This window comes from Parasteatoda tepidariorum, chromosome 10, assembly GCF_043381705.1.
Source record: "Parasteatoda tepidariorum isolate YZ-2023 chromosome 10, CAS_Ptep_4.0, whole genome shotgun sequence".
NCBI classification, from domain to species: Eukaryota; Metazoa; Arthropoda; class Arachnida; order Araneae; family Theridiidae; genus Parasteatoda; species Parasteatoda tepidariorum.
Window position 1 is genome coordinate 54,830,988 of NC_092213.1, and position 27,548 is coordinate 54,858,535.

General features: G+C 27.9%; 1 protein-coding gene across 2 annotated transcripts; it reads left to right on the plus strand.

Moving 5' to 3' along the window:
* LOC107439566 (mitogen-activated protein kinase kinase kinase 11) lies at window positions 1–25,696 on the plus strand. 2 transcript variants are annotated; one of them, XM_043056989.2, is made up of 10 exons: window positions 1–1,058; window positions 6,038–6,218; window positions 7,497–7,645; window positions 9,363–9,538; window positions 10,589–10,832; window positions 14,688–14,816; window positions 17,022–17,210; window positions 20,240–20,500; window positions 22,457–22,738; window positions 24,411–25,696. In XM_043056989.2, the coding sequence occupies exons 1-10, from the start codon at window positions 371–373 to the stop codon at window positions 25,322–25,324; spliced, it is 3,213 nt and encodes a 1,070-aa protein (XP_042912923.1). In that variant the 5' UTR covers window positions 1–370; the 3' UTR covers window positions 25,325–25,696. The 2 variants fall into 2 exon arrangements, with proteins under 2 accessions (XP_042912923.1, XP_042913371.1); XM_043057437.2 differs by lacking the exon at window positions 14,688–14,816.
* The last annotated feature ends 1,852 nt before the right edge of the window (window positions 25,697–27,548 follow it).

The following is a 27,548-nucleotide window of genomic DNA, read 5'->3' on the forward strand; positions in this document are numbered from 1 at the left end:
GAGAGATCGTCTATTCTTCATCCACTAACATGGCGATGTAAATTTGTTTGTTGTGAAAAATTATTAGGCTGATATGTCTCTCCTAAGGGAGATAATTCAGCTTAGAAGCACTACTGAGTGCAAATTCAAAGTCCCACAAACATACTGTGACCAATTCTCATTTCCTTTATGTGTTTTTCGTCTGAAATTTTTTTGAAAGCTGAGTAAATGTGCAAGGTTGACGACGAAGCTTCAGTTTATACTATATCTAAGCCGCAAGATTCCATTCCTATAGGAAAACTTTCCCCTCAAATTTTCTCGATGGATATGGGGGGAAATCAGCTCATCTGTACTACGTAACTTGAATCATTTGTATATACCATATTATTCCATGGAAACTAGCCAGGGGAATGCTGAGGGTGACACTGTCCGAGATGATCACAATAGATTTTGGACAGCTGTTTATGACTACGAAGCTGCTGGAGATGACGAGCTGTCGCTCCGTCGAGGTGAAGAAGTTGAGGTTTTATCCAAAGATTCCAAGATATCCGGTGATGAAGGTTGGTGGACGGGTAAAATTGGTGACAAAGTTGGTATTTTTCCTAGCAATTTTGTCACCCAAAAAGACGTGAATCACTTAGAAGAGGTAGGGAACAGCAGTAGACCTTTTGAAATTCCATTTAGTGAGCTGGAGTTGGAAGAAGTGATCGGAGTTGGTGGATTTGGCAAGGTGTACAGAGGATTTTGGCGTGGGAATGAAGTTGCAGTCAAGGCAGCTAGGCAAGATCCGGATGAAGATATCAGTGTCACCACCGAAAATGTTCGACAAGAAGCCAAATTATTCTGGTTGCTCAATCATCCTAATATTGTTACTCTTAAAGGTGTCTGCCTTGAAGAGCCAAATCTATGTTTAGTGATGGAATACGCCCGTGGTGGCCCTTTGAATAGAGTGTTGAGCGGAAAGAAAATTCCTCCTGATGTTCTTGTTGATTGGGCAATACAGATTGCTAGAGGCATGAACTATCTGCATTATGAAGCTCCAGTATCGTTAATCCACCGTGATTTAAAATCTAGTAATGGTAAGTTATGGAATATGCCGTGATAATTTAAAATCTAGTATATTAAAAGGCTATTATTTAGTTGGTACATTGTTTAGTACTTATATTAGTACTTATTTGAATTAACTTACCATCTTCAAGGTTCTAAGGAGCTTTGTAATTGCCAAAATTTAAAAATAAAAAGATTTATAGTGATTTGCCTGGAAACGGTTCGAGTTATAGGTACCCTTCGAGTTAGATCTTTTTTATGAAATTGTTTTAGATTCTCGCATGACAATGCTTCGTTATTACCATAACTTTTCTATTTCTTTGTCATAGGCAGTGATGCGGAAATTTTCCTAAGCATTGTAATGCTGACATATCTAAAAACTTTGTCTAAAATATAGAGTAATTATTTTTAAGTGTAAAATCTGACAGTTAACCAATGTTGCTTATAATTCCTATATTGTTTTCACCTGAGTTGGACATTTTGATGAGATGTCAAAGTAAGGGAGATTGTACTTAAGCTCTCCAACCATATATTATCAGTCTATTAAGATTTAAATACATCATAAATGGAAATATTTGTCAGAAAAATGATTTTTTTTGTGAGTAAATAATAAATTTATTTAAATTTCAGGTGCTTTAAAGATAGTCTAAGTAACTTAGTCATTTATCCAAACAATAATGATTTATGCTGTAAAAATGGTTAAAAAAAAAATATATAATTTAAATAGTTTTAGTGGTTTTAATAAATTATAAGAAAATATGGAGTGAAAGATCCAATTTTTACATAGATTTGTAAAAGAATTTTTAATAGTGAAGCATAAGCAATTTTATCGAATTATAATATTTAAATTTATATTTTAATGATTAGCTATAAAACTTCTTTTTTTAATTTAAACATATTTTTTTTAAAATTTATTTTAATTTCTATCCAACAAAATACGGGGTAAATCTCCACAATTTGAAGAAGAAGCCTTAAAAGTTCTTTTTTTTAAAAACTTGAAAAGTTTTTTTTTTTTCAGAATCTAAGCAAATTATTTTGTAAATTTTAAAAATTTTGTCCAAAAAATAGTTAATTAAAAGTTACTTTTTACATTTATTTGAATTTTTTATTAAGTAATGTAATTCATGATTTGATTTGTATATTTTTAATATAGTAAGTGAAATTATGCTTGATATTTGAGAAGTAAAAATTTCATTTAAAAGTTCTAAACTTCCAATTATTTTCTTGGCTAAATTATTGAGGCTGCATTTTTCAAATTTGAGTTGCTCTGATGTTTTAAGATAGGAGTGCCCAACCTGTTGTTGGTTAAAACACAGTGTAAAAAAAAATTGTTAAAAATTTTGAATGGCACATTTAAGTCATCACTCTTTGACACGCTCAATTTGCAGAGATTCTACTGTAAATCTATTTTTCTTTTTCACTTTTTAAACGGTAATTGCTTTGGAATTACACATGATTTTTAAAAAAATCCAATATTTTTAATGGATATTATGATACTTGAACTTCAAATTTAAGTTTACATATGACTTGTTTTATTTTTGCCGAATTTATCATAAATTCAATAATTTTTTGATAGTTTTTTTTTTTTTTTTTTGGCAGCCATAACTACTAATTTCCCTGTAGTTTTTAAAATCCCAGTACAGTTAGTGTGATATTATTTGCGAGTTATAAATTGCTCATCTGATTGATCACGTTTTGATGAGCTTTATTTGGTCCCATTTCATCGTAAATCTAAATTTTTTATATTTTTTTTGAAGGCAGTCATTGCTATGCTTTTCAATGTCATTTTTAAAATCCCTTTTTATTGAGACATTATTTCCGTACACGAATAAGAGTTCTAAATCGCAGATTTATCTTGTCACTTTTTGACGTGCTTTATTTGTGCTGTTTTATTGTAATTGTTGATCCCAATAATTTTTCTATTTTTTAGGCAGTTATTGCTCTACATTCCCACGTGGCTTTAAAAATTCTGATTTTTATTACAACATGCGAATTTTAAATTAAGCATTTAAATAATGTCTTATTAATGAGCTTTATTCGTTTTAATATCTTAAATTTAACTGTGTTGTTTTTCTGTTGTTGTAACCAGGGGTCTGTCTAGGTTTTTCTGAAAGGTACCTATTTTGTGAAAATTTGGAGATAATTTTTAAAAAATTAAAATTTATATTTAAAAATCAACACAAAAATATGGATTTATCGTTTCTTAAGGGATACATAAATGAAATTTTAAGAAAAAATATTTGTGAAACTACCGTTTTTCCTAAAATTGAATTTGTGAAATTACCATTTTTCCTAAAGTTGAATTTGTGAAGGTACCACTAAATGGTAGTAAATTCAGCCTGGACAGAGCCCTGGTAATCATTGTGATACCTCTCCACATAGTTTTGACGGTCTCATTTTCGTTAAACTTCAATGTTATTGCGACACACGAGTTTTTAATAGTGCATTTAAATAATCACTTTTTTATATAATTATGTGTTCATTTCATCGTAAATCCAAATTATTTTTCCATCTTTTTTTCGTCAGTTCGCTCATAGCATTTCCACATGGTTTTTAGACTCCAGTTATTTTAATACAAGTCATTTCGTCACTAAAAATTTAAAAAGAGGAGGAAAACATCAATTTTTATAAATTTTGTTAATTGAATTATTTAATATGAATTTATATTACTGATTAAAATATTATTATCATGTAGAATGAATCTAAAGCAGCTCAAAAAGTTAAAGAGATTTATTAAGAACTTTCAAACGTACAGAGAACAAAATGACTGGTGTTTCGACTTGAAGCACCTTATCTTTTATAGAACTAAATAACTGAACAGGAAATGACAAATTGGAACATTCTAGAAGCATCTAGAAGACACAGAAATAATAAATAAAAGCTTGTATTACATTTTTACATTTTCTGCGAGCTGTGTGGACTGAACTCGGTTTCTCTGTATCGCCAGGACAACAATTGTAACCACTCTGCACACTGACACACGTGAATATGTGTTTATTTATTTTTTTCATACTTTTATTCTGTGATCATTAATTTTTTTTTTCTCTTTTGTTAGAATTTATTTTAAAATGAACTTTCCTATTACGTGAAATGTTAGAAAAACAAAACAATTCCTTTTCCCCAATATTTATACATATTTTTTTAACATATCAATTTTTAATAAAACTGGAAAAAATTTATTCAAAAAATATTAGTTTTTTCATTTTTGAATGAATTCTAATAAATAAAAGTATTTAATTTTCTGTGATCATATTACCAATCATACTAATAAAAAAAAAATTTAGTGCTTAGAACACTAATGTTTATACAAATAAAATTATCATATTTGCCTTCAGCATGTCTAAGTACGCATGCAGCCATCTGTTATTCAACCTTTAGTGCAAATGGCTCTTCACTCAAAAAGGTTGTGTACCTCTATTTTAAGGGTTTCTAATTTAAATTCATGAAAAATCTAAATTTTTTTATATCAACCTTTGAAACTTCATCAACTGTTGTTTACAGCAGTTAACCAGGTTACCAGAGAAGTAAAATCATGCAATCAAGGGTTTTAGTGGCCCTGAACATAGCTTAATATGTTAGCTGATAATAATTCACAATTATTTTACTTTTATTTTTAAGTAAAATCTATTGATTTAATACAGTTAATTTTGGTGAATTAAACTTTTTTTAAAGTGGTCTTGCTTGTATAAAAACCCTAGACGTGTTTTTCGAGTTAGGCCCACTTTAGAAGACCCTGCCTTAAAGTCTAGAAGGCCTACTTTAGGAAACCCTGCCTCCTATCCAAGTCTAGAACAATTTATGATGCTCAGTATATATTTTTAATTGATTATATTTGCAGTAATTGAATTCATATTTCAGTAAAACCTCTTGGGAGAGACCAATCTCTGTTTCACAGTAAAATAGTTGTTGATGGAGGTTGGTTGTTCTGAGAGGTTACCTCCATTGACTTCAAAATTGTTATCGAAGGTACATGATTTTGATTTTAGTCTGTGTCATTTTCTTGGTGCAGAAATGTCACTTTTGTTGGTATCATGAAAAGACGGATTGATGAATAAAATCTAGCATCTATAAAGATAATCCCAACTGATATATTTTTTTTCCAATGGCAGACACTGAACTTTATTCGTTTCGCCTACAAGATGCCAGATTTGTTACTCATTTCGCGTTACCCAGTGGGCACCCGTGAATCAAAGTCATGGAGGCGAGTAACGTTGCCCACACCACACTGCCACAAACCTGTTCATAGGGTGGGCCACATTCACACATCAAACACACCAAAGGACAACACAAGAGAGAGAAACATCCATGCCCAGAGCGGGATTCGAACCCGCAGCCATTGGGTTCGCAGTCAGGACCACCTGATATAATTATGTGTAAAAATAAATTTACCAATTATGAATGATAAAGCTATTTTAAATAAATAAACAAGTATATTTTTTTGTTTAAAATTGCATTTAATTTAATATCATAAAAAATAGTTTGGTTTAAAAGATGGAATTATTTGTTTGAAATGCTTGTTTTTACTAAAATAATTTTTTTCTGGTCATAATTTAACTTTCAACTCTAGATGTAAATCATTAATAGCATCGTCTTTAGTGTGCTTTGACTGCAACATGAGGTTCTACAGTAAAAAAGAGCTCTCTGAATAAGTGTCTCATTCAAATATCTTGAATACAGTTTAATCTACTTATTTGTTTCGATATTTCTTCATGTTTCCTTATTTGAACTTTTTCGCATACGGTGTTTTGCCTTTTTAGATGTTTGCCCTGTTTGGGAGAGGTTTTAATGGTCTCTCCTAAAGGTTTTCTTCAATACAAAGTCTATAAAAAAAAAATTCCATGCTTCTCAAAAGTGGTCTTAAATAGAGGTGGTCTTTCTTGGAGGTTTCACTGTATTAAGTTCAAGGAGTTTGAAATAAGTCTCAAATAGGGTTATCTCTTTAGCAAATTCATTGTAGATGTCCTGTTTTTGAATTTGTCGATTCAGTTATGCATAATTTATTTTATTTCAGTGTTGCTGAGTGAAGCTTTAGAGAATAATAATTTAAGAAATAAGACATTGAAGATCACTGATTTTGGATTGGCTAGAGAAGTTTATAAAACTACAAGAATGTCAGCTGCTGGAACTTATGCGTGGATGGCTCCAGAAGTAATCAAATCATCTACTTTTTCTAAAGGCAGTGATGTTTGGAGGTAAGTGTAGTGTATCTACCACTACAAAAAATATAATTCCAATCTACTAGTATATAAGACATGCTAACTCGATTCTATGGTGGGGTATCTTTTCATTGTTGAAGGTTGACATTGTCGATAAATACCGTCCCCACAGTAAGCATATATTTTTTTAAGAAAAAAAGAATTTTTTTTAAAATGAAAAACAAATTTGATTTTTTGGTTTATTTAAAACAAAGCGTTAAATACTGCTTTATAATCTAAATTAAAAGTAATTAAACTATTATTGTAATTAAAAGTATTAAATTATGATTAAATTAATAAATAATTAATTATCTAATTGTAATAATAAATATTTTAATTGGGTATTATAATTAAAATTTTTAAATTAAAAGTATCAAACTATTAATTGTGAAAACTTTTTTAATTATTAATTAGTATTATTAATAAACAATTAAAAAAGATCCACTTTCCTCCCAAAAACAGACTTACATAACCAAAAATAATTGAAAATTTTGGATATTGCTTTAAATTTCAACTTAACCTGCAAATAATTTTTTTAAAATAGTTATTATGCTTATAGTTTGTTATAGGGTGATGTATGACTGCATTGTTATAGATGAATTCTCAGTCAGGCAATCACAATCTTTGACAGATTCAACCTTACAGAGTATGTCTAGTCGCATAATCTTGGTGCAAAAGTGCATCACTGATGATTTTCACTATCCATAATCTTGACTGAAAGCGCTGGGTTAAAATAAGAAACACTTTCAGTTCATTTTCAAATAATGAGTATAACACTGAAAACGTTAATTCCTACTTATCTGTGTTTTTAGAGTGTAATTTCAAGGCGTTCAAATTGCAGTCATTAGTTTGGGATGCTGACTATTTTGTGTTGCAATATTTTGCCTGAATATTGTTATGATAGTTATTACATTAAATAATAATTTTAAATCTTTGTTAAATATAAAATTATTCAAAAATTTATCAACAGTAGTTAGTTGTTTTAGTGCAATTAGAAATTTTTATATTTATTTATTTTATATTTGTTATGTTCAAAGATGATTTTAAAAAGTTTAAAAATTTGTGAATTTCAATTAAGTTAAGAACTTCAACATAATAAAGTTTATTTGTACTCAAGATGATAAAGATAATAAGGATTGCTTTAGCAGATAAGGAATTTTGTTTTATGCTGTAAGCATTGTAGATAAAGATGTAAGTCCACGTGTCTTCTAAAAAATTCTCTCTATAACTGCTAAGATCCAAGATCATCATTTTATGAACTTCTCTTTTTTACAGTTATGGTGTTTTACTTTGGGAATTGCTAACTGGAGAAACTCCATACAAAGGTATTGATGCACTAGCTGTAGCTTATGGTGTTGCAGTCAATAAACTCACGTTACCAATACCATCAACGTGCCCATCACCTTTTTCTAATTTAATGGAAGGTATGTGTTTTGTTTAATTAAATCACTTAAATAAATTCTTTTTATTAATATTCATGGAACTGATTTGAAATGCATCTGTACCTGGTGTCTGGTGATTTTTTTCCTCATCAACCACTTTTAGTACATTTTCGTTAGCGCAAATCAAATATTGCAACCCCAATGAATTCAAAATTTATTTGTATTACGGTAATATTTTAACACAAAGCACACGTTTCATAAATAACTGCAAATTTATCTAAAATGTGTTAGCCGCTGGGCAACTATTTGTTATGCGTCTGTATCTGATGCTGAGAACAAAATCAAATATTGTAACCCAATGAAATTCGAGGTTCGCTTGTATTACGGTCATTTTTAACACAAAACATGCAGTTCATAAGTAACCGCTTATCTATATCAAATGTTAGCCCTCAGGTGACTGTTTTGTTCTGTCAAAAACTGAATAAAATAACAAATTTACTTCTTAACACAAAAATTATACTCCTCTAATTAAAATTAGTCTGACACTCAGTGGACATACTTCGCATCACTTCAAGGTCGTTCTGCGCATCACTTCAAAATAACTTGAACATTATTAATTTATCTAATAAATGTAGTTAGAAAAAAAAATTCATCTTAAAGCATCAGCCCGGCAATTTTCCGGTCAAGTTTAAAGCTGTCAATCAAACTTAAGCTTAAAATAAACACGGATAAGATTTTTTGCATCACTTCAAAGTTAACATGAAAATCAACTACTATTCGAAACAACTAGGCAAACTCTAACCTTGAGGTTTTACGTTGAAACCTTGGCTACCACTTTCCCAGTCATTACTCATACTTATCTGGACCCACAAGTATAATCTATACCCCATGTTGGTAATTATTATCTCCGATGTTGGTGAGGAAAAAAAAATCTTGTAAAACAGGTGCATTCGGGTAACAAATCATAGCTAATTTCATTATATAAACTATTTCTGTAAGGAAGGTGCCCCGTACACCCCTAAATAAAATTTTTGCAAGGCTATTTAGAATCAGTCTTCATTATTTTTGACCGATTGAAAACTGTCTGAAATATATTAGGCTAATTAATTAATGAATTATGTATTTTCTAATTAGCCTATAAGTATGCTGTAGGTTGATTACGTATATGAGTTCACAGTTTATAAAGTGTTAGGCTGTTTTTAAAATGCCAGAATCTTTTCCAATTAGGCTGGCATGTTGCTAAATGACAGTGGCTCTTTCCAAAAAAGTGGGATCCCTCAGTGGATTGATCGTTAAGGCACGGTTCCTAGTAGAACTCCGAAGTGTAACATCACTGACTGTGATCGGTGTGCGAGTGGGTGACCACTTCGATCAGTCTACTAAAGGCCAGAGGGAGTGCAGTATTGGTCCTCGTTAACCATTCTATTGTAAAGTACTCAACTTTACACGCAGGTCATCAGGCTGCCGAAGCAGAGGTGCCATCCCCTTTTCAGAATATCAAAATTGTGATGGCATGTCTTCGGATCATCCTCAGGGCTGTTTCCCAGACCGTCACCAATAGCTCACTGTGCAGCTCTACGACATAAATAAACTATAGCTGCAACAACCAAAAAAGTGGGATTGTTAAATTTGCATGCAGCGTATGCATATTATAAAGCAATGTTTTTCTTTTCTTAAGTAAAAAAGTTCATTTTTAATCTACAGTGTTCTTGAATTGTCTATAAATGTGATTTTAGTGTAAACTAAAAATTTTTTTCAGCTTGTTGGAGTTCTGACCCCCATGAAAGACCGTCTTTTATACACATACTTCATGTATTAATTGAAATAGCCCAGTCTCCTTTTATGAACACCCCTCAAGAGTCTTTTCACACTCTTCAAGAAGATTGGAAGCATGAAATTGCAGAAATGTTTCACGAGTTGCGTTGCAAAGAGAAGGTACTTTTGAGTTATTCTGAAAGAATATTATTTATAAAGCATAAAAACGTTCTTACACCAACTCTTTTGTGGTATTTTTTTTAATTTTCTTTTTTTGGCAATTCTTTGTTTGTAATGTATTGAGAAAAAATGCCGTTTACAAATAAAGAAATGATTTGCTGCAATAAAACATATGCAGATGACATATTTTGACTATTTTACAAATTTAGATTGGTAGGACACCCAATTCCACGTACGATCGCAAGTTTAATATGAAAGAAGTTATATAAGCTTGTTTAAAATTTTATAAAATTATTTTGACGCCTTAAGAAACTTTTTAATTGTTGTACTCTATTTATAACCTCTTAAAAATCATAACAAATTAACTTAATCATTGTTTTTCTTTTTGTTTTAATAATTTAATTTGTTTTTTTCTTAAATCAAGTGAATCAATTATTAAGTTTGAAAAAAAAAATCATGATTTGAACCATTGATTTAAATTATTGACCCTCCTAGTAAAGTTTTTAACTTCATGATTTGTGTTAAAAGCCTTAAAAATTTTAAAATAAACCAAATTTTAAATTTCAGTATCTAAGTAATAAGTAAAAGGCTTACTGCTTTTCTTCCTTCAAGGTCGTTCAGTGGGATGATCGACTTATTCTGAAAAGCAACATGTGTAACAATATCCAGTAGTCAAAATGGCTGAATGGTTCATTCAAAGAATATTTTAATTAAACATTCAAAGACAAATATATACACAACTAGAGGCGGTATAATGAATACAACAACTGACTGGTTAAACCACATATGTTTCACATCTATTGTGGCACCATGAATCATATATTTTTCTTAAAAAGAAAAAAAACATTAATAAGCGTATTAAAGTCCCAAATGTACTTTCATTTTCATACTTTTCCTTAAAAGTCATACCGTTTAAATTTTAAAATAAATGTCTTAAAATAGTAGGGGATGCCTACAATTAATTAATTAAGAATGCATGAAATATTAATTGCACAGTTTATTATTAATTATGCTTGATTTATTAATAAGTTGTATAAATTTTTTTAATAGGAATTAAGGTGCCGTGAAGAAGAGCTCACAAAAGCATTGTTACAACAAAAAATACAAGAGGAATTTTTAAGAAAGCGTGAACAGGAACTTGCTGAGCGTGAAATTGATCTTCTTGAGAGAGAATTAAACATTATGATTCTGCAGCAGCAACAAGGGCGGCCAACTCCAAAGAAACGAAAAGGGAAGTTTAAGAAAAGTCGTTTGAAATTGCTTAAATCTGGTGGCCAAATCAGCATGCCTAGTGGTAAGTTTTTATTTTGAAATTTAATGTGTGTGATTCATAATTTTCATTTAAAGTTTACAAAAAGTAAGCAAATAGTAACAAAATTACTTTAAAAAATATCTCAATCAATTTTCCTCAATCTCATAAAAAAGATATTGTTAGTAGCATTCTTGTGTTAAAAAAAAAAACATTTATCCCTTTCCTATAAAGTGTTTCTGAGTTCTTGCTTTTGAAAGAAACAAATATTTAGGTAAAAATATTAATTTAATGCAGTAATGTAATTATTGCAGTAATTAATTAATTTAATGCTGTAATGTTCTTAGACATTGGTTATAACAAGATTAAATTGATAATTTGAAAAATGACTAAAACCAAAATTCCATATTAGTTGTCTATACAAAATCATCCAATCTTTTCTAAAAATATGTAAGAAACATAATCTTCTCTTTCATATGTATACATTCATAATGTTGATTAAATCCTTAGAAATAACACTTTGCCAAGAGTAGGATAAATCGTTTGCTGGAAATTGAATTTTGTGTATTTTACTTGTATACAGAGTTGGCAAAAATTATGATTTTTTTTTAAATCAGAAAATTTCATTTTTTGATTGAAATCAAATTTTTGATTTTTATTTATTTATTTATTTTTACATATACTAACCAAAACATAGCTTAAGATAATATTATAATAATAATACTTAATGTTATTTAAAAACAATATTACAGCTAAAATAATTAATTCCTACTAAAGGGTTAAAGTTATTATTTAATTATTAAAAGCTTATCAGTAAATAAATAAAATCATAGTTACGTTTCTCAAACTGAAGTTGCTAATGAATGTTGAAAATTGGGTGACTATTTGTTAATTAGATATCTAACAAAAAATAAATTAGTTTAGATCAGAAAAAATTAACTGAAAAAAATTATTTTAAGTTACTCTGTTTCATATAAGTTTTAAAGGTATCTAATTTAAATAAGCGTGAAACTAAATGAGTATGATTAAAAAAAAATTTTTGACTCACAATCTATTTTACATACATTTAAGGGAAAATTATAATTTAGAATTTCCATGACATTCTTTTCCATGTGTAGTCGCTTTTTTCTAAATTTTAAGTCTATTTTGAAATATAATTATTTACATGCATATCCCTTTTATTATATTTAGTAAGTATTATTAGTATTATTGTTAGTAAGAAATCTTTGTCATGAAATAATACTTAAACATCATGCCCTAATTATGAATTTTTCAATTATATTGTATGAAAAATATTTTATATTTAAATTAATAATTTTTACAAATCAGTTTACTTAAATCAATGTTTTTTTTTTATTGAAATAATAAAATAGTGAATAAGCAAATAACATTAGGCAGTCATTTTGTGTTGGGATTTTGAAATAAATGTATTTGATGCATCAAAAAGTATTAAGACTGAATTGAAATAAGGTGCTTAAAAAGTATACACTAATTTAAACATTGGATGATTTTCTATTTTCAATATTTTTCAATTGTCCAATCCTAATTAGAATCTTCCCCCCCCCCCCAATGGAGTTAAAATGTGAGTTAATGGCTTTATTGACTCCGTTTTTCAAAGAAAAGTTTTCTAAACTGTCCACATTTAAAAAAAAACCCCACCTGTTTATGCTATTTTTACTTACTAACAAAATGAAGGGAGTATTCAATTAAAGTTAACGTTAAAGCATAATGCTATTTTATCAGCTGGAACAAGTTGCTCATTAATATAAAAGACATGCAACACTAAAATTATTCTCTGTAATTAAACTCTGTGATTTTGTAACTTAAAACTCAACTAAAAAGACAAAATAAGCTCTGAGTTACATTTCAAACTTCTTCTAAGAACTGTTTGAATATTACAAACTCTGATTGAAGTGAAAAATGGCAAAAATTTATTGTGGCTTGCTTGACTTCATAAGAACTCCTAATGATTATATATCTTAAATTAGTATTTATCTTTTACTGATATATTTTATGTCTTGCCCTGGTCATCTTGTAAGTCAGCTACCAAAATTAATGCTTAAACCTTATTAATTACTTTTGTTGGAAAGTAAAGATCCATTTTGCTGAGCTCTCCCATATTTAAATACCTTTTTTATGGAATATTAAAATATGAAAGCCCTGTTACAATCTTTCTTGCTTTGTCCTTGTTTTATAAATGCCATAACCCTAGCAGCAAAATAACTTGAGCCCTCAATGAGCCAATATTCATAAATTTTGGTTCAATAAGGGTTTAAAGGGCCATTATTTTTCCGATATTGGCCCTATATAGAATTTTCCGATTCCCCCGATATTTTACAATCACCTTACAATCAATATCGGTCCTGTGTAGAATTGTCAGATTCACCCAATATTTTATATCCATTATTTAGCTAATATAGGTTCTATATTGGCCATTGTAGGCCCTATATAGGCCATTCTAGGACCAATATTAAAAAATCTAGACATCCCAATGTTGGTCCCTCGGTGCATGTTCTTATAGGACCCATGTTGAGCCCAATTGGGGCCTAGGTAAAATTGTTGCTAGGGTTATAATAAAGTTAATAATAAAATAATAAAGTTAGCTTTATTATTCATATTTTTTAACAAATACGTAAATGCAAATTCAACTAAATTTAGGTAAGTATGTGAGTACGCACATACTCATTTTCATTTATAATTATTCAAAAATGTAGCATTTGGAGATTCTGGATGACTATTCCAAAATGTTTGGTTGAGTTATTTTTTTTACTACTCTTTTAGTTGCATTTTGTCCTCATAAAAATCAAAAATATAGTTTTATAGGACTACTGATATAGAATTTTTTTTCTATCTTTGTAAACTAGTATGATTATTGAGATAAAGTAGAGGTTTCAAACTTTTAGATCTCAAAGACCCATTGTGATGTTTTTTAGTTTTGGATAGAACTTTACCTAACATAGAATTTTTACAAATTCAACTTAAAATGTGGTTTTTGACAGCTGTTAAAATGCTATTCACTTTAAAAAATTAGGGTTTCTAACTTTCAAAATTATGGTCAAGCTTTGCTTGAATAAGAGCCACTGACATAGAATTATTATTTCATATCTTTCATTAAATACTTTCCATTTAAACTAAATTTAGGTAAGTATGTGAGTACACACATATTCATTTTCATTTATATTGATTAATTCAAAAATGTAGCATTTGGAGATTCTGGATGACTATTCCAAAATATTTGGTTGAGTTATTTTTTCACTATTCTTTTAGTTGAATTTTGTCCTAATAAAAATCAAAAATATAGTTCTATAGGAATACTGATATAGAATTTTTTTTTATCTTTGTAAACTAGTATAATAATTGAGATAAAGTAGAGGTCTCAAACATTTAGATCTCATAGACCCAGTGTGATGTTTTTTAGTTTTGGATAGACTTTTGCCTAACTTAGAATTTTACAAATTCAACTTAAAATGTGGTTTTTGACAGTTGTTATAATGCTACTCACTTTGAAAGATTAGGGTTTCTAACTTTCAAAATTATGGTCAGACTTTGCTTGAATAAGATCTGCTAACATAGACTTCAAATTTAGTATATCATTAGAATTTGAATTATTTCAATTTTGCAAAAATTGTTATGCAGAAAGAATGTCGCTGATCATTAATTTCAAAACAGCCCTTGTCCTTTTAGTTTTTTCAAGAAATACTCTAAATGAAAAGTTAATTTTTTCTGATCATTGACCAGGTTCTTGTTTAGGTTTTGAATTCAATTTGTTGTGCAGACATTTTTATGTAAAACATATGCTCATTCATTTTATTACATAACAGATTTCTTAACTGTTATTTGATGTAATAATTTAGCTAAACTACCCTTCATTACTTGTTAAAGTTTTGTTTCATTTCTTAGATTTTCGACACAATATAACTGTTCAGCCCTCTCCTACTATGCGCCCTGAAATTGCAGGATTGCGCATGCCTACTAGTCCAGAAAGTCCTCCAGCATCTCCAAATCTACCTCGACTAAGAGCTTATGCATGTAAGTTTCTTTTTCAAAATTTTAAATAAATTTTTTATGAGAAATTTTGGCAATTTTATTATAAGCAAGAATCTGAGTTGTAATTTGTTGTACATAAGCAATACCAAACTTTTGACCCATTGATTTACATGGTGTTATGAGACTGTTTTATGTAACATTTCAAAATATAGCAGAAACTATGTATAGTGTGAAACTCAGTGTTTTAATATGTGAAATACGGTGAAACTTTAATAACTTAAGCATAATCAGAAAATGCTTTGGTTTATCAAAAATTTGATGTCCAAAAAAATAAATTAAAAGTTACAATTAAACATTGGAAGCAGACAAAATTATTATTCTCAACTTTTATGGAATACTAAATTTGGTGGTGATATCATTCTCTTTTCTGATGCCTTTTTTCACTTTCTCAATGAGTTTAGATTTATAAATGGATGCTTAAACTTTCAGGGATTCTATTTACTCCATGTAGTTAATGCAGAAAAGTTTGAAATTGTCTAGTGTTAAATCCACACATCTACAAAAAAAGTGTTATCAAAAGAATAGTAAACAGCTAGGAGCTTCAAGCAAAATCCTATGGCAAAGTAAAATACATCTTCACAAGTTACAACTGCGCATTTTCAAGTGTTTCTTATTGCAATCTTTTAATCTTCCCTTACTTTCAAAACAAGAGAGTTAGGATAAACTTCAAATCTTTCAACTTAACACTCTGATAGAAATATTATTGTGTCCTCATGGTACCGCTTGGGTGGTATTGTAAGTAAGAAATGGAATTAATCAGTCAAAACTACAGTGCAACTGTACCAGAAATAAAAAAATCTTTATTATTATTATTAAAACATTTTCAACAGTATGAATAGCCATGTTTTTTTTTTCATTTACTTTTTAGATGAGTTATCACAACAATAAAATTGGGAAAAATTTATTTCAATTTGTAAAGTTATTGGTTTATTTCTACCACAGTAATCGCAACTGAATATCATTTTGAAACTACTAAGAATGTTTAAAATTGTAAATTTTAAAAAATAATAAATTGAAAAATTCAAATTATTGAGGAGTTAATTATTGATTGTTTAGGAAAATTTTTTTTAAAAAAAATATCAAGAAAAGTGATATATCGAGCTTCAGTGTTGAAAAGTTTTAAAAAAAAATTCAATGGTTAAGTTGATATTTTACCAGGGTATTTTAAAATACTTTCAATAATCCAAACATCAAGATTTAGATGTTTGAGTAATAGAAATTTGATCTTGTTTTTAATCACTTGCCTCTTTTTGTAACCAAGTGCGTTTTTCATTTGTTGCTTTTGAATGAATCAAAAATTAAAGACTAGGCATTAGGTTATTCTAATGTTAGAAAGGATTAAAAAGAATTTTTTTTTTTGTCTAATCTCCACAATTGGTTTTTTATTTCTTGATGTTTAATAGTTAGTTATATTAAGAATTAAAAATTATTCAGTACAGGAATTCCAAAAGTTTTTTTTTATTGTATTTGCACAGATTTGACTTTTCAGATTTAATTTTTAATTATATCCACAAACACATTCATCACCAAATGTATTCCTTCATTAACAAACACGTTTTTTAAGTTATTATTTAATTTCTGGTTTGATATATCGATCCCGGGACGAACCAAAACCGGTTAATATTGATCCCGGGTCGAACCAGAACCGGTTATTTTGATTATGGTTATTGAATATTTTTTTGCCATAGCAATTATTTAGCAGTAATTCAAAAAGTTAATTCTATTCTTAATATAGTCATAGAATCAGAAATATTTTGTATTTATTATTTTACTTGCATATGTTGTGTGAACACTGTTTTACAAATTATAAAAGTAAATGTGACTTAATTACAATTTAATAATTGTAAAACAGAAACTGAAATATCTTTATCATAAAATGTTTAATTAAAATGTTGCATTATCAGAATTATAATAAAAGTAAAAAAAAATGAAAAATAGAAAGTTATTAAAATTAAAAAGGTATAATAACAAATATTACTTGTAAATACCATTCAATGAGAAATAAATTAATAATTTCAACAGCATAACCATTATTGCATGCTGGAGACAGCTAAAGATATCTGGATATTTTTTGTTTATTAATGATTGTATCGTGTGATTTTTCTGTTCAATCAGAATGCATGAATGGTAAGAGAACAGTTATCTTTTTATAAAAATAGAGATTTATAATTGTATTTTTTTTTCTAGTACCAGTTGATGGAGTAAAAGGTAAAACATGGGGTCCAAGTACTGTTCATCAGAAAGAACGTGGTCATTCTCGACGATTGTTAATCGACGGTAATAAAAAGTGGTCAAAAAGCGCCCCGAATTTGGAGAAATCTCAGAGAGGTGCTTATTCTAGTGTATTGTCTAATTTTGGAGCCTTGCCTGAATGTGGTTAGTACTTAGAATCAGATATGACTAATATAGCTAGAATAAGTTGCATCTTCCCATAAATGTGGTGTTAAATATTGGTTGTTGTGTCACTGTAAAATGTTTATGTATATTACATAGCTGTCAACTGTACTAGATTTTAGCAATTTTCCTTGGTCTGATTTAATACAAAAAAACATCCTTCTATTCTATAGGAAATTCTCTTTAATTGTTAAAGTTTCTAGATAGAATCCATATCTACATAGATTCCTGACCAACATTCCTTATTAACTTAGCCTCTTGCTTTATTTAGCCCTTGATAACTAAACTTAAATCTGTGTTATTCTGTAGCTAATCATTTGACTCATTATGAATTAAAAATATGCTAATTTTTTTATTTTATTATATTTTATATTTATATTATTTATGTCAAACGAATTATGCACAGCTCAAGAGAAAAGCTTTTGAATATTTATTAAAATATAGAAAAGTGATAAAATTTAATGTGTGTGATTTTTGACGATGTTAAAGTGTTACAATAACATTTCAAGTTTACAAAACTGGTAAAAGTCAGATGGTTTAGCCATGAAGATTAAATAACAAGACTAAATAAGTGACTTGTAAGCCTAAAATAGTGAGAAATTAAAAAAAAATTTTTTTTCAAGAGTTTTTATTTATTTTTGTTATTTTTACTAAAACCTCTTTATTTTTAAATCAGTTCAGAAAAAAAAATTGCTGTTAGTGAAGTCAAGAGTTTGTCAAAGCTATCTTAAAATTTATTTCATAACTTTTGTTACCCAAAATTAAAAATTCAAGAACTTAATATTTAAGTTTATTATGTTATTAAGAAAGTAAATTTATAAGTTTGTTATATTAATAATAATGTAAGTCTGAAATAATAAGTAATGAAAAATTAAGAATTTTTTTTTCTTTAAACTGAAACCTTATTTTTAAATCAGTTACCTCCTTATTTTTAAATCAGTTAATTAAAAAATCAATTTGTTGTTGGTGGAGTTTTATTTTAAATTTTTTTTTAAACTTAGGTTATACAAGAGTTTGTCAGAGCAATCTTAAAATTTATTTTATATCTTTTGTTACCCAAAATTAAAAATTAAGAACATGCACTTCAATTGTAATTTATTATATTCTTTAACTTATGTTATTAAGAAAGTAAGCTTATAAGTTTGTTTATTTACTACTAATAAGTCTAAAATAATAAGTATTTAAAAAATTAAGAATTATTTTTATTTATTTTTGTTATTTTAACTGAAATCTTATTTTTAAATCAGTTTTTAAAAAAATTTTGTCAGTGGAGTTTTTTATTTTTTAATCTTATGTTATTCCAAATGTTGTTCCAAATTAAACATTTAAGAATATAATAAACTTAGAATAAATTTATATTCAAGCCCATTTTGTTCATCACAGGTAGAAAATGTTGCAGTCAATTTAAATTTGTGTTATTAATGTAATATAGCTTTTATATTTTAATTACTTTTATTACATGTCCTGTAATACCCTATTTGAGTAATATTACATGGTGCTCTATAGTTAGAATACATTTTCTATTCCATCGTAAAATCTGCTTAAATTTTTTTCCATTTTATGTTGGCAGCTATGATTTTAAATTAAAAACTTATGTTCGCATTTAGATTTAGTGTTTATTGGTATTGCTTGTAGAATGCTTTGAAAATAAACAAAATTTTATCCTTTTATTGTTACTTACTACTGCCAGTTTAGATATTTCTTGTTACTATACTCCTCTTTACATGATTTTCTTCGTATATCCAAATATAATAATAATAATACGACGAATATGACCTAGCAATAATTTCTGACTTTAGTGTCTAGTTATGCATCAAAATTGAGATTCATTATGACCTGTTTAATATGTTACTTTCTTTGCACATTATAATGCAATATACAATCGAACCCTAATTAAACAATGATGTTTATATCATATGACACTTAGATTATATGATACACATTGATACTCTGGCAAATGCTTCATCATTATTACAGCTTGTTATGATGTTACCTAATTATTGCTGTGATGTCAAATCTGAAATCTGATCTCTAGGAAATGCTAAGAATAAAAATGTATAAAATTATCAATAATATTAATATATCAATGTAATTTTCTCATTGCTGTGTGTTTCTATTTTGTTTTGAAATTATATATATATATATATAATTTTTAGTCATATTTAAAAACTGAATAGAAATTTGTTTTGGATTGTTTGTTCAAATTTTATGTATCTCCAATGGCTATTTTTTTTCTCGATATTTATGATTATTTGAGTAGTTGTATATCCAAATTTTGCTAAATAAACACTTGAAAGTTATAAGTAGCATTGAAAAAGTATTTCACTTGAACATGTTCCAAATTTTCTTTGTCCAGAACCTGGGGTTTTACATTTATTTGGAGTTAGATGTTTTCAAAAAATCTATAAAATGCTTAAATTTAAAAAAAGGGATTTTTATTGTTTTTTTTTTTTTTTTTTTTNTTTTTTTTTTTTTTTTTTTTTTTTTTTTTTTTTTTTTTTACTAATATTTTGTCCATAATAGATATTTTTATGACACTTCATATTAAATTTTGTCTTGCAATATATTGTCTGCTTGAGATTTTATGCCACAATATTTCGTCTGAACGAGATACACTTTTTACCCTTTCGTCACATATTTTGTCATTCTGTTTAACAATATTTGTTTGTGTTAAATTCAGTACCACAATATGTGTCCTAGGTAAGATTCTGATCCTATGATATTTTGTCTGGTCGAGTTCCTGAACAATGATAATTTTTTCCCAGGGTCCTTTTTTATACATATATTTCTATCAATGACACTTTATCTTTTAGCTTTAATAAAATTAAATATTTATAGGGTATAATTTGTGGGTTATTCACTCTGTACTACAAATAATTGAGAATCTATCATATAAACAATGATGTTTATATGGTAGATAGACTTTCCAAAATCATCAGAAGATTGCTTTGTTTATTAGCTGTTTTTGTGCATAAATAAATCTCTTACGTCTTTTTCTTTATCTATTTTAGGTTCTGAGGAGTGGCAGTTAGAAAGTTTACCACTACCTAGGCACACCCTCTACAATGGTGCATCTGGTGATGGCAACAGTCTCAAAAGAACCAGTCATGTTGTAAATTTTTCTCTTTATAACATAGCTGCAATAGCTGCTAGTATTGCTGCTGGATTTGATATTAGGCTTGCTACTCAAACTACCATTCACCCAAAATTAACACCAGTCTGGTCCGAAGAAGATGGTGAAGAAGATAAACGTTGGTGGTATCCAGAACAAGGTATTTCTGAGAATTTAAATTTTATTTTCTATTTCTTTAATTTTTTTTAATAATTTATTTTATGATTTTTATCTATTCATAATTTTTTTAAAAATTGAATAATGCAGAGGTGTCAACTAGTATGCCTTGTCCGTAAATATTACGATTTAGTAGACAAGATTATACCACAGTCTTACGGTTGAGTAATAACACTTGTGGTTTTCAGGAATTTTCATAATATGTTAAAAATTAGTTCCCCCTCTCCTAACTAACAAGAAATATGCAATTTTAATGTTTGTAGCAAATATTTGAAAAAAGGTAACTCTTAAACAGTACTCTTTTTTTTTTTAATTTTTTTATTTAATACAAAATTTATTAATATTAGGTATATATCTGAATAAAGTAGTGAAAACACCTTAATTAAGCTAATTTAATTTTGTTAACATTATATGCATTATTGTACTTATGATTCTAGTTTAGAAAGTTTGTACCCTAGTGAATGTTAAGACAGTTTAATTGTAGGAATGTCTATAAATGTAATTGATGACCAGTCAACAAATCCAAATTACATTTTATTTTTTACTGCATTTTTATGTATGAATGCATATTAATTTCATAGTAGGAATGTAATTGATGACCAGTCAACAAATCTAAATTATATTTTATTTTTTACTGCATTTTTATGTATGAATGCATATTAATTTCATAGTAGGAATGTCTATAAATGAAATTGATGACCAGTCAACAAATCCAAATTACATTTTATTTTTTGCTTCATTTTTATGTATAAATGCATATAAATTTCATAGTAAATTTGGCTGCCTAGATTTCTTTGATTGAAGTAAACATGCTTGGATGAAAATTGTATTATTGTCTCCAGAAATATTTTAAATTATTTTACTCATTAATTTTAAAACTTTTTAATTCATTATTGTACTAATAATGTCAAATAATGATTCAGTAGCTATTGAAATAGTTAAGATTTTTATAAATTGTATGGGTCCCTGATTTTCTTTATGAACATATTAAATGCTCCTCATGTAACATATTTTTTGTATTTTAATTAAATTGCGATAATTTTTGGTAATTTTCAATTCTACTCATCACTTATTTCTTTTAAATTTTACTATTTTTCATTGGTGCACTCATTTGAATAGTGATGTGACATGTTATTGTTTTCTTATATATATGTTACGGTGAAACCCCGAAATCTGGAGAATGTCAACATTTACTGGTGAATGTCAACATTCACATAGTTGCTTGGTGTATGTCCGAAATATTTGCTAAATACCCTTATTTCTGACTCACCGGCGAATGTCAACAATCACATAGTCGCTTTGGTGAATGTCCGAAATATTTGTTATATCCAATTTTATATTAATTTATTCGTTAATATTATATTTATTTGATATATTTATATTTAGTCTATATTTTAATACTTACTGATGATAGATTAGAAGAAACATCAGTGTTTTGGAGTATCGGGCAAATATATACCGGGCAACGGCACTTGACCTTAAAAAACATCAGTGTCGGGTATACCGGGCAGTGGCGCTTAACCTTAAAAAAACATCAGTGTAGGGTTAAAATATCGAGTAATGTAATTATATCAACGAATAAATTCATATCAAATCGAATGTAATAAATATTTCGGACATTCACCAAAGCATACCTGTGATTGTCAACATACACCGGTGAGGGTCCGAATGTACAAGAATGTAATGAAATAATCGATCTTTCACCGACGTATTCGGTGTTTGTCGACATTCACCGGTGAAAGTCAACAACCACCGATTTCGGTCTTTCGCCGTGACATACATATATATTTTTTTTTTCTTTTTGATTAAAACTATTATTTAAAAATTAGTTTATTGGATAGGAAAATACTAATTTAGTTTCCATTGGTTTTTACTTTAAACTATATATATATATATATATTGCATACTCTAATAATTATTAACTTTTTAACCCTTACAGGTTCCCCAGTTCGTCTTAGTTCAGAATATGAGTTTTCTTCAACTTCTGGCTATGCTCATAATACCTATCATGGCCAAACTAGACATTACCGCCCTGGTTTAAATTTTGACTTTGGCATTCCTTTAAGGTTTACTGATTCACCTCAACACAATCCTAGCATAAGTTCAGGAGGATCTTATACACCTCATGCTCAAAGTCCTTGTCGCAAATCATCTTCTGCTAGCAATGAAAGTGAACATGCAGCAACTAGTTCCAGCTCTGGGTTGGGTCCTTCTCCTTTAGGTACATTTTTTTTCCTTCTTAACTTCTAAATTACAAGTATGTTGCATTATAGAAAGATTTCTCATGATTTTAAGTATTTTTATGCATTACACTTTCTTTTGTCTGCAAGTATTTTATTTGTTCTGGGAATTATGTGTAGCTCTCTATTTTTAAATAATCATTATAATTTTTTTATTATAATATTCATTATTTTTCTTTATTAATAATCATTATTTTTATTTTAATCATTGTTTTTATTTATTAAAGCCATAACAGCTAACAATAATTCACAATAATAATAAAAATTATGCATTTAAGGACCAGTAAACAATACCTAGCTTGTACAAAATCTTGCAGTGGATAAATGTTTCAGAAAATTTTTTTTTTCCATCTGCACACAATATTTTAACTTTATTATTTTTTTAATGAGATATTGTCCATTAAATATTTTTCCTTCATGGTATTTTATATCTGGAGGTTGTCAGTTAATACTTTTCTATCATAAGTTTCTATTTCTAGAGATATTATTAGTTTTATATTTTTTCCTAATGAGATTCTGTTTCTGGAGATATTGTCAGTTCAATATTTTACTATCATGAGATTCTGTTTCTGGAAATATTATCATTGTAATATTTTTTAATTATTGTTTGTATTTTGTGGAATATTGCAAGTGAAATATTTTAGCACCATGGCCGCATGAGATTCTTTTTTGTGAGTAAATACTCTGTATTTTTTTCCTTGATGAGGTCACATTTTCCTCTCAAAATTAGGACTCTGCAATATTGTTGATCTGTTAAAATTTTAACTTTTTAGAAATGAGAATTATCAAAGACAATTTAAGAAATTTTTGTGAAAAAATTATTTCAAATTCGTAATTATAAAAAATGACTGTACATATTTTGTATGTGTGCAGTCTGTTGTAAATAAAAACTGTTCAAGAGATGTTTAATATTGATTTCTGATAATTTACAGTATTTTCTGTGTTTGCTGTTCAACTTTTGTAAAACTATAATTGTATTTTTTATCATTTATATCATAATACATGTAATAATCTATTACTGTGTTATATTTATATTTTAAGCATTGGTATGCATTTTTTTTTATTAATATAATTTTATTTAAACCATTTGACAAACTCATGCATAACTTATTTCTTTACTCAAGTGTAGATAAGGGAAATAAACATAATAATATTTATTAATAAGTTAAATAAGAAATAAAATTTAATAGAAGTAAATAAAAAATATAGAAAACAAGTTTACCAAGCAATTTAAGGAAGTATATATTTCAAGGCATATATATAAAAAAAAAAGAAGAAATCTAGGTAATTAAAAATTTTCCTTTTCAACAAAGATTTAACTTTATTATTTACAAAACAAATTTTATTACTAAACTTTCTAATGCAGTATCAGATTAAAGTGACTGTTGTAGTTGAACTTGTGAATCTTTTTTTATATGTTTCAATGTTTTTTTCATCATTTTATAAGTATATTTTCCATTGATTATAGATATTTTTTATTAATATTTATGGCTGTTCAGAGATGAGGTCAAATTACTCACAAGGGACACTTTTGGCCCTATGACCACAAGTTTTGTAATCTTGAAGAATTGTGCATTGAGCCATAGATTTTAGCACTTGTTTAAAATGAATATACTTTCATTGAATGTGCAGAGTTTTTTCTTTTTCTTTCAGGCATTTCTTCTGTGTTCGATAGAATGTCTTACATGGACTTCAACCGACAAGATAGTCATCATACACCCCCACCGCACTTCTCAGATCACTCTCGACATCCAGAGGTTTCCTACCACTATTATCAGGAATATCGTGGTGCAGGCGCAGAATCAGTATGCTACATTGAAAAAGTTTATACTGATGAAACGCGACCCGATGTCTATCTAGTGGAACGAGTTTATCCAGAAAACTACAATAGGGAAAGTTTTCACTTGCACGACAACCCCAACTCTCCTACTCCTTCAACAACCTGTCTAGTTCAGCCTCGCACGCCACAACGAATAATCTACACCCATCGAAGAACTTCTTCTAATCTGTCTGATACTTCTAATTCTTCCTCTAGTGTTAATCCTGCTTATCGATCTGAAGAAAATGAACACGAATCTTTGAATGTTTCGCACTCATTGCCCCCTATCAGTGCAGAGGCTTATCACCCACCTTACGTTACTGTTATCACTTCTCTGCCTAATACACCAAGAAGACGAAACAGTCAGGAAAGTTCCAATTGTGAAGCCAGTGGCAGCTATCGTTCATTAGCTTATGCGAAAATGAAGGCGCGCATCGAAGGGGCCTCTTCCTCCCCTTCGAAGGGTTTATCCATCGCATCTCCTAATGTGGATGGAACGCCTACAAACGGGACGCCCATCAACAGCTCTAGGAGCTCATCAAATGAGGAAAATGGAAGTTCTTCTAGAGTTCGTTTTAGCATAGACGAAGGCGACACTCCAGTGATTAAAACTGTAAATAAAGCTTCAGGAACTGATGATCTCTCTAATCACTTAGACATTCCAGCCGAGAAGAAATCTCGAGATGAATCGCTTCCCCTGCCAGGTATTATGAAACTCGGTGATCAACGGCAATCCTCAGTAAGATAGTGAATCACTAACCATTTTACACCAGTATGGTGATTTTTGAATTTTCACAGAAATGGTAGTCATTGCAATATCAAAATTTAGGACAAAAGAAATAAATTAATGAGAAGTTTTTTTTTAGTAATATATTTTATTTATTTTTTAATTGTTTACACCTGAATTTTTCTTCATTTGAAAATTTATGCTGAGCTTGTTAAGATATAATTATAAAAATTAAAAAATTTTAGGAGCTGTATTTTAATAAATTTTCTTAATTCCCTAAAGAAAATAATTAAATGATCTTTTCCTTATAACTTTTTTTAGTGATATTATGTTATCTATATCTATTTATTGAATACAGACTATTTTAAACTAAAAATCAATGTTTTGTTTCCAGGACCACAATTTTAAATTTTATTTTAAAATTCTCTTTTTAAACCTTTATTTTTGATTCAAATAATGATCTCTTATTTGACCCATACATTCCTATTTTTTTTTTCCACTTTGTTTTCTACTATTTATTTTTGAAATGAACTTTTTGTATAAACTTTTTTGATACAATAATATTTTGTTTAAAAAAAGGCTTAGATATCAACTTATGTTACTTTATTCAATATAAATTATTAATATTGAATAATTAACATCATTTAATAATTGTATGGTAATTAACTAACTTGGACATTCTTGGGTATATATTTTGATTTATTTATCACTCAATTTTAAGAAAAATCAATTGAGATAGCTTTTTTTTAAAAAAATTTAACCAGTTCTAATACATAAAAACGCTATTTAGTAACTTATGAATCAGTAAATAATACTATTTTTTGTTGACTACAATCATATTACAGTTTTGCAAGTAAGATACATATTTAGCTGTAATTGATATAAAATATGAGCTTAATTATTTCTCTTTCTCAAATTGCTGACAATTCAATTGTCACCCTTAATTAAAACTGTAAGTTGGTCTAATATGAAAACTGCAACTAATTTGAAAATGTAGCATGTTAAGTATGTTGCTCATTATCAGTCTTGATTAATTAAAATATCAAGCTGGTATTCATAAATAGAATTAGGTTACAAGCATTCATTGTAGTTCTCATAACTTTTGCAGTATTTTATTAATTATATAGTACAAATATAACTTTACTATCACTTACATGAAACATCATCTCAGTAAGCATATATATCGGTATTGAAACTCATACTCATGATTTACACAGTGCCTCACAATTTAAAAAAAATTGTTTTTTTATTTATTTAGGGAACAATTTTTTAGTTTTAGTTAACAACGTCTGGAGAATTATATGCATTCCAATCCCCATTTATTTAGTCACTAGTCAATATTTTAGAAATTTTTTTAATTTTATTTATTAAAATATACTTTATGAAACTTAGTAAACAAATTTGAATTTTTAAAGTTGAAGTATTTTTTAAACCATGTCAAACTTAACCAAAGATACTATATTAGCTTTGAAAATATTTACTTAAAGTTTTAAGTAAATATTTTGAAAGTTTACTATGTTCTATAAATTATATTTTAATGACTAAAAGGAAACAAAACTTATTCCGAAATATTAATCAGTGGCTTAATAAATTGAGATTTGTATCTATATAATTTTCCATAAATCAACATGCAATACAAAAGATGTCTGATATGATTTTAGTATGCCCTTAAGTTATATATTTGGCTTTTTCAAACGTAAGCTTTTATGCAGCAAAGCTGCATACTTAATGATAATAATATTTAAATCTTAGAACAATATTTTCCCCCTATAATGATAGAAAAAATATATACATATTTCTTTCCTCCCTTAGAAAAAAATTCTTTAAAAGGCTTTGATAAAAAGAAAAGCCAACTTGGACTTTTGTTTCTATCTAACCTTTTATTAAATTTACTATATGTAAATTAATAATTTTCATTAATTTATAAAATCTGTGTTAAATATACTATTAATAGGTTAAGAAAAGTATTTTTGTTTTGTTTTTTTGTTTAATGTAGTTTTAATACATTAAAATAAAACTTTGTAAGAGTAAATTCATTTTAAAATTAAATCTTATAAATGAATCTGGAGTTGAATTGTGCATAAGCAAAAGTTAAAATACTTAGATATGCAATTAATATGATTAACATTGTTAAATCTTTTTTTATTTTTTAGTTGTATTACTATGTTGTTTTTTGACATAAATCCAGATCAATTAAAAGAAATTAGTTCAGTTATTGTGAAATGCTCGAATCTCATCTTATTTA